The sequence below is a fragment of the Plectrocnemia conspersa genome, unplaced genomic scaffold (genome assembly GCF_051122295.1).
Source record: "Plectrocnemia conspersa isolate PC_06_02 unplaced genomic scaffold, ASM5112229v1 ptg000013l, whole genome shotgun sequence".
Taxonomy (NCBI): domain Eukaryota; kingdom Metazoa; phylum Arthropoda; class Insecta; order Trichoptera; family Polycentropodidae; genus Plectrocnemia; species Plectrocnemia conspersa.
The window spans coordinates 13918958-13931884 of NW_028277177.1; the positions used below are offsets into that span (position 1 = coordinate 13918958).

Sequence of the window (12927 nt, forward strand, 5' to 3'; positions counted from 1 at the left end):
TTATAAAACCTTTGGGGTGTAAATATACCCCGCTAAGACTCGACACGTATTCACTTGCCAACTTTTGTAGCATAATATTTTAAAGAGGTATATTCGTTTTTCGCAAATCTATGGAAAATATTTCGAAATGTCTGATATATCGTTTGACGCAAGAAACTAGCTTATCAAATAATCTTGGAAATAATTTACTATAGTTTTTATTTAGTTATGAAATGCAGTTTTCAAGAAGTCAAATATCACAACAAGAAAATGAAAAAACAATGTTACATGCTGGTTTACAAATTACTAAAACGAAAACTATTTTTATTTCGTTGTAAAAATTGGAGTTTTTGCTAGGGGCTGCGTCACGTGGCAAAATAATTTATATTAGTAAAAAGTGAAGTACATAATAAATAAATGAGAGAAATGCCATCCGTTATCACTGATGAACTCGTTAAAAATGCTATATCGATCGATGAACTTAATAAACAACGTGAACAACTAAAATGTTGCTATAATTGATTAGCTTATCAAAAACTCTGCGTGAGTTTGTGCTGAAAAAGAGAGCCGTCGTGAGACTTATATGACATTGGAATCAATAAATCCATGGTAATTACATTCAAAATATATAAAGGCGTTTCTTAAAGGTCGATCTTAAAATAAAATGCTTCAGAAATACGTTTTGGATTTTGTTTTTTTCTTTTCCGAATATTCCTTAATACATATTATTGTTATTGTTTATTCCTTTTTTGTATACTAAATTTAAAACAATCTACTAATTAACACACATGTAACTGATTTTAATTTAAAGCCTCATAGGATAAATACATAATATTTCTCTCAGAAAAAAGAGAAGAGAAAAAAATACTATATAAATTTATAGATAGCTTTATTTAATTTTAAAAATTCCAAGAATCCCAAAAATCGATAATACTAATCCCGGAATCTTCCGGCAGCTTAAATTGGGTACGATCATGCCTTTGAATTCCAAGATCGTATATTATACCCTGCATATATGTACATTATACATATGTATATACTATGTATTCGGATTACGAAACATATAATACATATTCTTGTATTTTACTTAAACGTCAGGATCTTCCTTTGTAAATATAATACCGATAAAAATATTTATTTTATTTTATTTACTTACTACTTTCATATTGCCTTTGTTATCTTTTAAAGTATCTAATTTTGTTTTTTTATGTTAATCTGAATATAGTGGACGTTTTGTATTTATTCATGTTTTTTGCAACCAGTGTGATATTCATGTCCCCTAAGCCAATTACTCATATAATATCCCTGTTTCCCTTTTGTCCATCCCCATGTGATCAAAAAGCAAAACTTTCCTGTCAAAAAAATATATTAAATATATGTACATTTGCTGCCTTTATAGATCTATTATTTTTTTGTGTAAAAGTTAGACAACTATAACTAATTAAGTCTCATAAATGCTTCAAAAATTGACTTACATAAAAATTTAAGGCTTAAACTTGAAGGCATTCGCACCTCATAATTGCCAACTTTTTGGTCAACCTCTAACACAACTTGCTCTTTTGGAAACGTTTGTCATCGAAACGCGCAATTTGCTACGTATAATACGTTTACTGTTGCCTTTTTCCGTGACCATCAATGGCTTCTTGTATTTTCGCGTCGCCTCTCGGGCCGCAAATGCATTATTCATGATTCCCGCGTTTGTGAATCACTTAACATCGTCAATGAATGCAACCCGTATGTTAATGCGACGAGTCACTGTCACCGTGGTCGAAAACCATCAAGCAGGCATAGATTTAATCTACCTCGCGATGTTAACAAGGGCCCCTCGCATTTAGAATCCGGTAAAGTAAAGCCAATATTGTAAAATAACTGCAAGGTTGGCCGACAAAGCGGAAAGACAATGATGTCCTCACAATGCCCCTCTATGCATATGCGTGCGTTTCTTTGCCTTGAACTTGCTACGTGTATGAGTAGAGAATTACGTTTCGCTTTTAATATTCACGGTCAAACTGAGGAAACGGTATAATAACGATTTTTGTTGAACGAACTGCAAGGTATTGAGTAGTCCCATATCGCAAGCGGAATCAGGATAAATATCTACCCAAGCATTTTAGTGAAAACGTGAGTCGGTAACCTTTTCAGTCGTATGGATTTCAAATGTAGTGTGAGGATCTCGGGTCGCCAAGGTATTTCAAACGCAATTCAAGCCTTTTTCTTGTAGACATAACACTTTTATCAGATTGAAGTTTGACATTAAAAATGTATATAACACAAAGGGAAATATAATATAAAATACGTCTATCACACACGTCACTAGGAACACATTTATCCGGGGCATAGCCTCTTAGCGACACGCCATCTACAGTGCATCGGTATCACCATTTAAATGGATGACGAGGTGGCGAAGATTCCTGGTTGGGACTCTAGTGAGGGTCTCTCTCCGTGGAGGCCTCGCAGGGCTGTCGCATCGGTGGAGAGCTCGCCGTTGAGAGCTTTCTCTGGAATATGCCCTACTCCATTGCTACACTATAAGAATTGTTGTCAAACGGAAGGACGATGCGCCGTAACACTCCTGACTGACCCTCTGGTAGAGATCGCTTCCTTCACTGATGGGGGTCCAAGTAGACCCCAAACCCAAAATTTGATTAAATCTTACGATTTTTTAAATTTATTACTCTAATTATTAACGTAAGCATCATCATAAATTTCGTTATTTGATTGATATAACATGAAAATCTATATAAACGTAATAATATGACACCCACACGCACGGGACCCATGTCAAAGTCGTGCGCTGCGGTCAAATACGTTTTTTTAAAAATACAAAAAGTCTCGAATATTTATATTAAATAAGTTATTTAAGTAAAAACGAAAAGTTTATCTCTCTAAATTATCACATCTGCATAGGGCCGCTGTCGTAGTAATTCGGCTCTTAATCGTCTCTGTTGAATGCATTATATAAAGACAATAATATTATTACATATTACATATTTCGACAGTGATGCTCCTACCAGGGCTTCGAACCGGAACTGAACCGAAAACCGGAAAAACCGTTTTTCTTGTCGGAACGAAAACCTGAGCTGAACCGAAAAAAAATATCGGTTTATTTCGGTTCGGTCCATGTTAATATAAACACTAGATAACCGAGTTTTTCCACTGCGATGGCAACAGCACGGTTTTATTGTTTTCAACGTAGCTTCTAAACAGGAATCTCTTGAATTTGGCCAGAAAAATGCATGACATTTAATGAAATACTATGAGTCTTAATGAATTGGAAATATTAATTAAATGACCAGTAACTAGCCAACTTTTGCCCCCTTGAAATTTTTTTTAATGTGGTTTGCTATCTTGCTCTTTATCCAAATTAGGGGTTTACAACGCTCATTATCACCAGAATGCACTGCGCCACTTTTGGCATATGATCCATAGTTTGACTATCCTTGCTTTAAACTATTCTAAATTATTTTAATCATATGTTTATAATATCGAACGATATTCTTATTATTCGTTTCTTTCAGATTCAGCAGCTGTGGTGGTCGAAATAGCGGGGTCCGAGGCAAACTGTGCCTCGGAGGAACCCACAAAAAGCCCAGAAATGGACGATGCCAGTAGCAGACGTCAAGCAACTAGAGTATTTAAAAAAAGCTCTCCAAACGGAAAGGTATTATAACATTCCACGATTAATAATACATCCAAAACAAGCTCACACATTTTATTATAAATTTCAGATCACAGTATATTTAGGGAAGCGAGATTTTGTAGATCATATCACGCACGTAGATCCTATAGGTATGCCTGATTTATTTTATGCATATCAGCGATAAACTTAATTAATATACGTTTTTTTCAGATGGTGTAGTATTAATCGATCCCGAATATGTGAAGGAACGGAAAGTATTCGGACACGTTCTAGCGGCGTTTCGTTATGGACGCGAAGATCTAGACGTGCTCGGTTTGACATTCCGTAAAGACTTGTACCTAGCGGCCGAACAAATATTCCCTCTGATAAACAACGCCGGAGCAGCCCCGAAACGCCCCTTAACTCGGCTGCAGGAGAGATTAGTGCGCAAACTAGGCCCTTGTGCTTTTCCGTTCTATTTCGAGCTGCCTCCGCACTGTCCTGCATCTGTTACACTGCAGCCTGCTCCCGGAGACACTGGAAAACCTTGCGGCGTTGATTACGAGCTTAAAGCCTTTGTAGCAGAATCGCAAGATGATAAACCTCATAAAAGGTTTGTATGCTTTGAAGTGTTTAAGTTGTCATTCTACAATACAATATGTTTGTATTTTAAAATAGCTGAAGAAAATTTGACTGTGGCTTTAGAAAAGAATAATTGTTAGATTATTAATGTATTACTGATTTTTAGAAATTCCGTACGACTGGCAATACGAAAGATCATGTATGCCCCTAGTAAACAAGGTGAACAGCCATCAGTGGAAGTATCGAAAGAATTTATGATGAGTCCAAATAAATTATATTTAGAAGCATCATTAGATAAAGAGGTTTGATATATTGATTTATGCATAATTAAAATGAACATATAATAATTGTTTATATTAAATTTTACAGTTGTATCATCATGGTGAAAATATTGCTGTAAATGTACATATTGCAAATAATAGCAATCGCACCGTAAAACGGATTAAAGTCTCTGTTAGACAATTTGCTGATATATGTCTCTTTTCAACAGCTCAGTATAAATGTACTGTTGCCGAAGCCGAAAGCGAGTAAGTCATAATTCATAATTTACATAATACACTATTTTTTTATTTATTTTTTAATTATTGTGATTACGCTTCCGTTTTAATTGTAATTTTATAAAATAACATGTAAGAATATAAAAACAAATCTATTGAAAAACAGTAAATTATGTAAGTTATGATTAACTATGAATCATATTGTTTAGCATTAATCATACGGCTATGTTATATGTGTTAGGAAAATAATCAAGCCAGAAAAACAAAAATGTAGATTTCCATTTATTGGAATGTTCGGTGGTAAACGCAAGGGTCAAACGTAAGTATTTTGATTTTTGTTGTGATTGCCGCAATGAAGGTTATTCATCCTAACCCATGCATGGCGTGATTATTTCCTTTAAAATTAATCATAATCTACCAGAAAAAAAGAAAAATTCATTAAAGATACATACTTGTGTTTATTTTTTTGACATTGGCGTGATATTAAAAAATCCAAGATAATATTTTTCCTCCCCGATCCTGCCGAATCACTTCAGACATGCAAGATTGAAGACTGACTGTTACATTTTTTAGTAAATTTAAATAATCCTGCTCGGGAGGAAAACTACAATTTATTTATTTCTACCATACTAACATAGTTATTTAATCTATATATATAATATATATTTATCATATATAAATATTACAACTTGCAATACAATTAATTATATTTAATAATGGACCATTCAATTTATAATTAATTACTAATTCATTTTGTATAAATTATAAGGAAGATTTAAGATAAAATGAATGATCTATTAATTTACAATGAAAAATACAGTACATATGTAAATTTGAGGCAATTTAATTCCTGAACTGACGCTGCAGCACTAGAATAAAATTAGACCAAAAGTAAGACAACATATAATAGAAGTTAAAGATCAAACTATTGTCAATTTCTGTGTAGTAAGCTAGTGCGAACATATTTTTTCATTTTGTTCATTCTATACTGATTGTGAAATGATTTTTAATGAAACATTGCTGTTGAAATCAATTCTATTCATTTGAGCTGACAACAACGGATATTTTCTCTCCTAAAGTGAAATCTGTTTTCAAAGAGAATCTGAGATAGATATTACCACCAAATTAAAAGCAATTTCATAGAACATTTTTTACTTTTAAGCACTGCAATAATTGTATTAAAGTAAATGAAGGTTATGCGAATTGTGGTTCTTTTAATTGAGTCAATTCAGAATTAAATTGCTTCATCACTCATATATTATTCTATGGCATGATTTGGCATTAGTTTATACTCTCAAATAACATTTTTCTGTAATAAATAAATGAAATGCCATATCACTTGCTGTTCAGTGCTCATTTAATTATATATTCAGTTGAATTAATATGTTTTACTGTATTATATAAGTGGGTATAAAAATAATTGAATATTACCACTCAAAATGTATTCTTGTTTCGAATATGTAATACTTAACAGTATTTCGAGTCGTAAGGATCAATCTATTTATATACATTATCTATATTTATAATCAATGTATTACTTTTCAGGTTTATTTTATGCTATTTGTTTATGAATAGCTTTCCGAGTAATGAAGCAGAGAGAATGAACGAATATGTGATTATGAGATTTTTGTTATGATTGATTATTGAGTGTAAGACATTGTGGTATTACAGTGTGGGGTGCCCGGTGGCGCCAGGATTCACGTTAAGCAAGGTGTTCTCGGTGCGACCTCTCCTAGCCGACAACAAGGACAAACGTGGCTTGGCACTAGATGGCCAACTCAAACACGAGGATACTAACCTCGCCTCTTCCACAGTGTGAGCACCAGTGCACAAATCTACCGTCGTCCACTACTCGTCTTTCTCGCATTGAAGATATACTCTTACAAAAAAAAAACGTAGCAGTTCTAAGCTCATCGAAGACTTTGAACGTTTCATTTGATTGAATGCAAGCAAGACAAGTAACAATAAACGCGGCAACAAATTTTTGTGTACTTTTACAGTTCTATAATAGTGGTGTTATGTATTTCTCTTAAGCTCACTTCCACGTAGTTCCCTCGTAATATGATTGGATCATTCGCAACTCTCCAGAACCTGACGCTTTTACTCCTACACTATTTTTTATCGTTAGACGTATTCCAAGAACGGCCCCGATAGGTTTTTTGTCTCTGAAATGACTTGACTTGACTAAGTAGTTTATTAAAGTATTTGCTTGTTTCTTTTTTTGGTTTGGTTTACGTTGTTACGTGGTGGTGGTCTAACCGGAAATAACCGTCGACGACTACGGATTATATGCAAAAATAAAAAATGAATAGGGAAGGTTGTCCCATTGGGCCTGGATTTACTTTAAGCAAAATATTCAGTGTAACTCCACTTCTGGCAAACAATAAGGACAAATGGGGTTTGGCCCTCGATGGTCAACTTAAACACGAGGACACCAACCTAGCCTCCAGCACGCTGTAAGTTATCAGCAGCACACAATAATTATACATATCTAATAAATAATTCTTATTAATAAATTAAAAAACGCACATTGATAATTCGTAATTTTGTCACATGTAAATGTATACAACATGGACAATGTTTACAGTGTTTATATTATACGCTTTGATCGTGTTACATTTTGTAAATTTAATTTCAATTTACTGTATTTTTGTGAATTATTTTCACACGTATGAGACTGATATGAGTTGTTTAAATATTAATTTGTTAATAATTGTGCATGCCTAACCTCTCATTTTACGTGCATTACTTTTATATGTATTACATGTAATATTTAAATCAAAATTATAATTATCAAAATGTGGAGTTTGTATTAAATTGTGTAAATACATTCTATATAATAACAATTATATATTGTTTTATGGATATTTTTCTTAAAAAAATATAATAGTTAGTTTAAATTATTTAGATAAATCGAATGTTTCTTTAAAGTAAAATTCTTAAAATTATATCAGATTGTAGTTTTTTTTAATAAGAAAAAGACAAATATTTTTTTTTCTAAAATTATGAATAAAATTACTGCTAAAGTATAATCGTCGATGGCCACATAGTTTTATATTTAACGGTGTCGGTAGAATAGCATCAAACGAAAGGTAGGTTTATAGAAACATTAACTGTAAATGTGGCTTTTGCTCCTAGAATCATTTAATGTGTTATACTATAGTCTATTTATTTTCAAGAGTCAGTGCGCAAGAACATTGTTTAACGCGTAATCATAACATGCTTTTAAATTTCTGCCCTGTGATTGGTCGTTCGCCGTAAGATCAATCGTTTCATTGAGAACGACCAATCACAAGGCAGAAATTTAAGAGCACATTTTGATTACGCGTTAAACAATGTTCTTGCGCACTGACTCTTGAAAATAAATAGACTATAGTTTATGTGCTTAATTAATTTCATTCAATAGTAAAATAATTATTTCATATATTTACATTTAATTACTTTTGGAATGAATTTTTGTAGCTAGAATATATTTTTTTTATATTTGTTTATTAATTTATTAATTTCAACTATTCAACTTTATTGTAGCTACAAAATATTTAATTTATTCAAACTAAACATTTGTATATGTTTCTATTTATTATTAAATGTTGAATGCATGTTTTAGTTTAGCACCTTATTGTCTGAAAAAATATGTTCTATATAGCAAGAAAGTACTAGACTAATTGTATTTATATGGCAAGTTTATATTTAAAATCTGTCCTAAAGATAATATTAGCATAAAATGTCTTGTCAGATTTTATAAATTTCAATTTGTCTAAAAATTTGCTTGTTATATTTTACATAAATAATATGCGAAGTTTAGAATCAATATCAGACATTTAAATTTTTATTGTTTGTTTATATTTTTCAATCTTTGTACCAAACTTTCAATTCCCTTGGCTTTGAGTGGAAAAATACTTCCATCTAGGATAAACGCTTTTCGTCTCCATGATTTTGCAGACTTAGGAGCAATTAACAATCTGATGTGGCAATCTCTGCTGAATATTATGGATGGTTATACTATTTCCTAATCAGACTGATCCGGTTCAAGAATGCTCATTCTTAAATCGCGACTGAAAAAGTATTACTTGCATTCTTTGCTGCAGATTGTTACTGATTGATTAGTTGATGTGGAACACATTTTCCCTATTTTGAGACATGAAATCGGCGATTTAAAGTTTCTTCAACAATATAATTAAGTTCTGTTCAACATTTATTCGCAATAGTGCTTCAAAATAAGGAACATCATACTATTTCCCAGTAATCAACTTCTAAAACTACTAGTGCTAGAAGTTTTAAAAAAACTTACGTCACTTTTCTCTTTAAACTTCCATAACATTACATGTCAATTATGTTCTTTAGTCACGACATTTTTGACCCTCACAGAAATTTTAATAAACGATCTAGACTTGACAAAAATTGCAATATAACTGATAATAAATAAGGATTTGCACAAGTACAAATAATCTCACTATCATCAGCACCTGGAAAGGGCACGTAACTTATGGTACGACCTAAATATTAAACTACATCTATCTGCTATTGATTCTAGATGTCACATTATAACTTATATAAAGTATATTTGAACCAATGTGTGAAAAAGTATTGCTCCGTTATTTTTCCATATATAATTACTAAAGACAAATATTGCTTTTTACTACTTTTTGTATTTTATTTCAATTTGCTTATGTCTTAAACATCAAAACAAAAAAGGTTTTTTGCTTATCTTAAAACAACCTTCAAGTACTTTTATGCATATGGGTTCATTTTGTATAAATTACTAATCCGATCATTTCAAATAGATAATAATAAATAATTAACAGCATTATTAGAAAAAGAAAAAATGTTTTTCCAATATTAAATTTATTATAAATTTACAGAGTAGCAGATCCTTCTCAAAGGGAAAATCTCGGTATTATTGTTCAATACAAGGTGAAAGTGAAGCTTTGTCTCGGAGCATTGGGAGGGTAAATTTTCATCTTAATCAGTGGTCTTTCAAACTTGAAACAGCTTTTGAAACCTTAGCTATAAATTTTATTTCTACAAAAAGAAATGCACTGCAGGCATTTTTTTATAATTTAATGCTAGTTTTAAAGTTTTTTTCTAAGTAAAAAATATTGATATTTACAGTTAAATTGCGGTTAAATGGTTAGGATGCTGCCTTATTATTATCTTATAAATGTACACTGTAAAGCGTCATATATGAATATATATAATAATATAAATATAATTCCAACGCGTATTACGCTCAACAGTGTACATTTATAAAATCATAATACGGCAGCAACCCTAACTATTTAACCATGAACGGCCACTGTTTATTTAAATAATACAATTTAATTTTGATCCCAAGTTTAAATATCACTGATCTATATATAAATATATATATGGTCTGTATATTTCGAAAAACACAGTCCCTTAATTGAAACGTTTAAATTTAGTGATTTGGTCGCTGAACTACCATTCATTTTAATGCACCCCAAACCCGAAGAAGAAACACCTCCGCCCGCACGACCACTTCCATCAAACGAAAACTCAACACCTGAAGTACCTGTAGATACGAATCTAATCCAGCTCGATACGTATGATATCAGATTTCTGTTTCAAATCTATTCATTAATTTATTTGTTAATAAATATAATGTGTTTTTTTCTTCAGCGATGAACCTTACGGTGGTCAGGATCACGATGACGATATAATATTCGAGGATTTTGCAAGATTAAGGTTAAAGGGCGGCGAAACTGAAGCTTGAATACTAACGTCAATATTACTTTAGAAGATAATATCTGATGATAATATCCCACGGAAGATGAAAGTCACAGAAGATGCATTAAAAAAGGGATAGATTTGTCAAAGTCGCTAATCTCGTATGACTTTAAGGGTAGAGAATTTAAATACTTATGCCAATGTTTGAGTCCTGAATGTTGTGTATTTGACTCAAATATTTTTCTATCAAACTTGTCAACTTTTAGATGTTAATATTTGTAAATAGAACTATTTCTTTGATATGCTAATCTTTTATATGTCATTTATCATTTTGTATATTTCGAGATTTTTATATATGTCGAGTATGTGTATATGTAATATTTGAATATGTTATTTGTTTTCACTTCGATACCAACAGAAATATACCAAGAAAAAAAATATATATATATATATAAATATGTATATCTGAAAATGTTCTGCATTTAATGTAATAATCTAACACAACTATGAGTATTATCACTTTAATTATTTTTATATGTAAGTTTTTTACAATATATACATATATAATATATACATATGTAATTAAGAGCCGTTAATATTCTTCGAAGTGAAGTGTTCATTTTGATAGTTTTCTTGTTCGGAAAACGGTGCCGTCTATTAAAATGTATCTTAATTGGTAAGCAAGAAAATTAAATATTTTATGCCGCTATTACGACTAACTTTTCAGTCATACCGCATCAATGATTTTGCACAATTTATGTGATCGTTTATTTTATTTTTATATGATTACATCAAAATATTATGGTATTAACATTATCAATTATTATCGTTCTTATTGTAAAATTATTATTTATATTTTATATTTACATTTTGTATGGAATAAAAATATAATTATTAATATTGAATGTTTATTTAAATTAATAAAAGTATAAAATTGAAGCATGCTGTTATAAAAGAAATATATTCTAGTAGTCCTTCGCCTTCATTGTAATCAATGTCATATAATATATATTTTTTATTTATTACATATTTTGTCAATTCTATCGTTTAAATCGGTCCTTATTGGTGAAGGACTGCATATTATCGGTCTTTTGGGTACGGGTTATCAGTATTTTACAACTGCATGCTTTATTTGGTTGACTAAAAGATGTTGCCGAAAGTAAACAATCAAGATAGTTTCGTATCTCGTGATTTTATTTGATTTGCATTTATAACAATGTCGTCACATAAGCTGTTTTGCGCACTATGTGTTATTGAAATATTTACTGTAAATAACATTTTAAAAATAACCCAAAGACTAGCGTCAATGTATAGATATATAAATATTATAAAAGGCACAAGAGATAAAAAAATGTATTTTTAATCGACTGTTAGCGCATAAATAGCCTCAATTTTAAGACGAGTTAACCCTTTTTGTTTATTTTTTCTAAGTAGTTGTTAAATTATGCAAAGCATAAAATAATTGATATAGATGTTATTCTATTGTCTTGTTTTTCCATGACATTTTTAATAATAAAAAATGTTCCATAACGATATGTCTGCAGATAATTTATATTTTCAATTTTTACTGTGAGTTTCCATCGACTACCATTCCAAATGCATTTTTATTTTATTTTGCCTTTAATTGATCCAATACCTGTTCGTCTGTGAAAAGAAAACTTGAAATAATAAAATATTTTAGAAAAACCATATGCCTTATTAATAAATAAATATAATGTTTACCCTTTGTATTTTCATATAATTAAAAGTCGCCGAGTTCGAGAAATAAATATTTTGCTTTTAAAAACCTTTTCCTATAAACATTTAAATTGTTCACGTTCTAAATAATAAAATCACAACGCAAAAAAGTATTTGCTGTGTATCGGCGTTATGCACAAGCAGAACAGGCATCCGCCTGTGGCAGCTAAATTTAAGGACTGACCGAAGGCCACCCTTTCGGTTTATTTTATAAAAATTTAAAAACAAAATCCAAAGTTACAAAGAGTTAATAGCGTGTAATAAGAATAAGCAATCGAAAAGCGATTCTAATAGTTATAGCATTAAAGCCATTTTATAATAAAGCAGTAATTTTTTGTCAGCGTGAGTGACGTCTCTTGACAAAGTCCGCCCCTTGGTAAGTTTTAAAAAGTCAGCGCAGCAAAATACCGACCTCAAATGCCTTAGCGGTCTAAATAATCGAGAAAAAGTTCTCCCACATTAATCCATTTAATGATTACTTGGAGCATTTTAAAATAAAACCACTCTACGCAGATTATACACTCCTTTTGCAAGATGAAAATTGGGAAAACAACATTGGTGTAATGTTTACGAAAGATTACATAAATTATTTTGACACCGACAAAACTCAATTTGCGTTTTATGGGAAATTTGATGTGTTATATAAAAAACTATGGAGTTTTTCAAAATTTGTTGAATGCTTGAATGTATACGATTATGTTTAAAAGAATACCTTTTTTCAATAACATATATAAAAATCAACGTTCATTACCTGAGCAAAGAAATTCAAAATTATTTTATATCATTTTTAGAATACCCTAAAAACAAAAAAAAAATAAAAAAAAG

At 30.9% G+C, this 12927-nt stretch overlaps 1 protein-coding gene across 6 annotated transcripts in view; it reads left to right on the forward strand.

Moving 5' to 3' along the window:
* Positions 1 to 10803, forward strand: part of krz (beta-arrestin protein kurtz) — an 80011-nt gene extending 69208 nt beyond the window's left edge. The window contains exons 4-13 of one of the 6 annotated variants that reach the window (XM_088201170.1): positions 3498 to 3640; positions 3708 to 3768; positions 3830 to 4211; positions 4347 to 4482; positions 4550 to 4707; positions 4919 to 4996; positions 6349 to 6492; positions 9540 to 9626; positions 10101 to 10241; positions 10318 to 10803. In XM_088201170.1, the coding sequence (XP_088057296.1) occupies positions 3575 to 3640; positions 3708 to 3768; positions 3830 to 4211; positions 4347 to 4482; positions 4550 to 4707; positions 4919 to 4996; positions 6349 to 6492; positions 9540 to 9626; positions 10101 to 10241; positions 10318 to 10411 (1347 nt within the window). In that variant the 5' untranslated portion in view covers positions 3498 to 3574 and the 3' untranslated portion in view covers positions 10412 to 10803. The other 5 variants (XM_088201169.1, XM_088201173.1, XM_088201172.1 and 2 more) reach the window with 5 other exon arrangements.
* The last annotated feature ends 2124 nt before the right edge of the window (positions 10804 to 12927 follow it).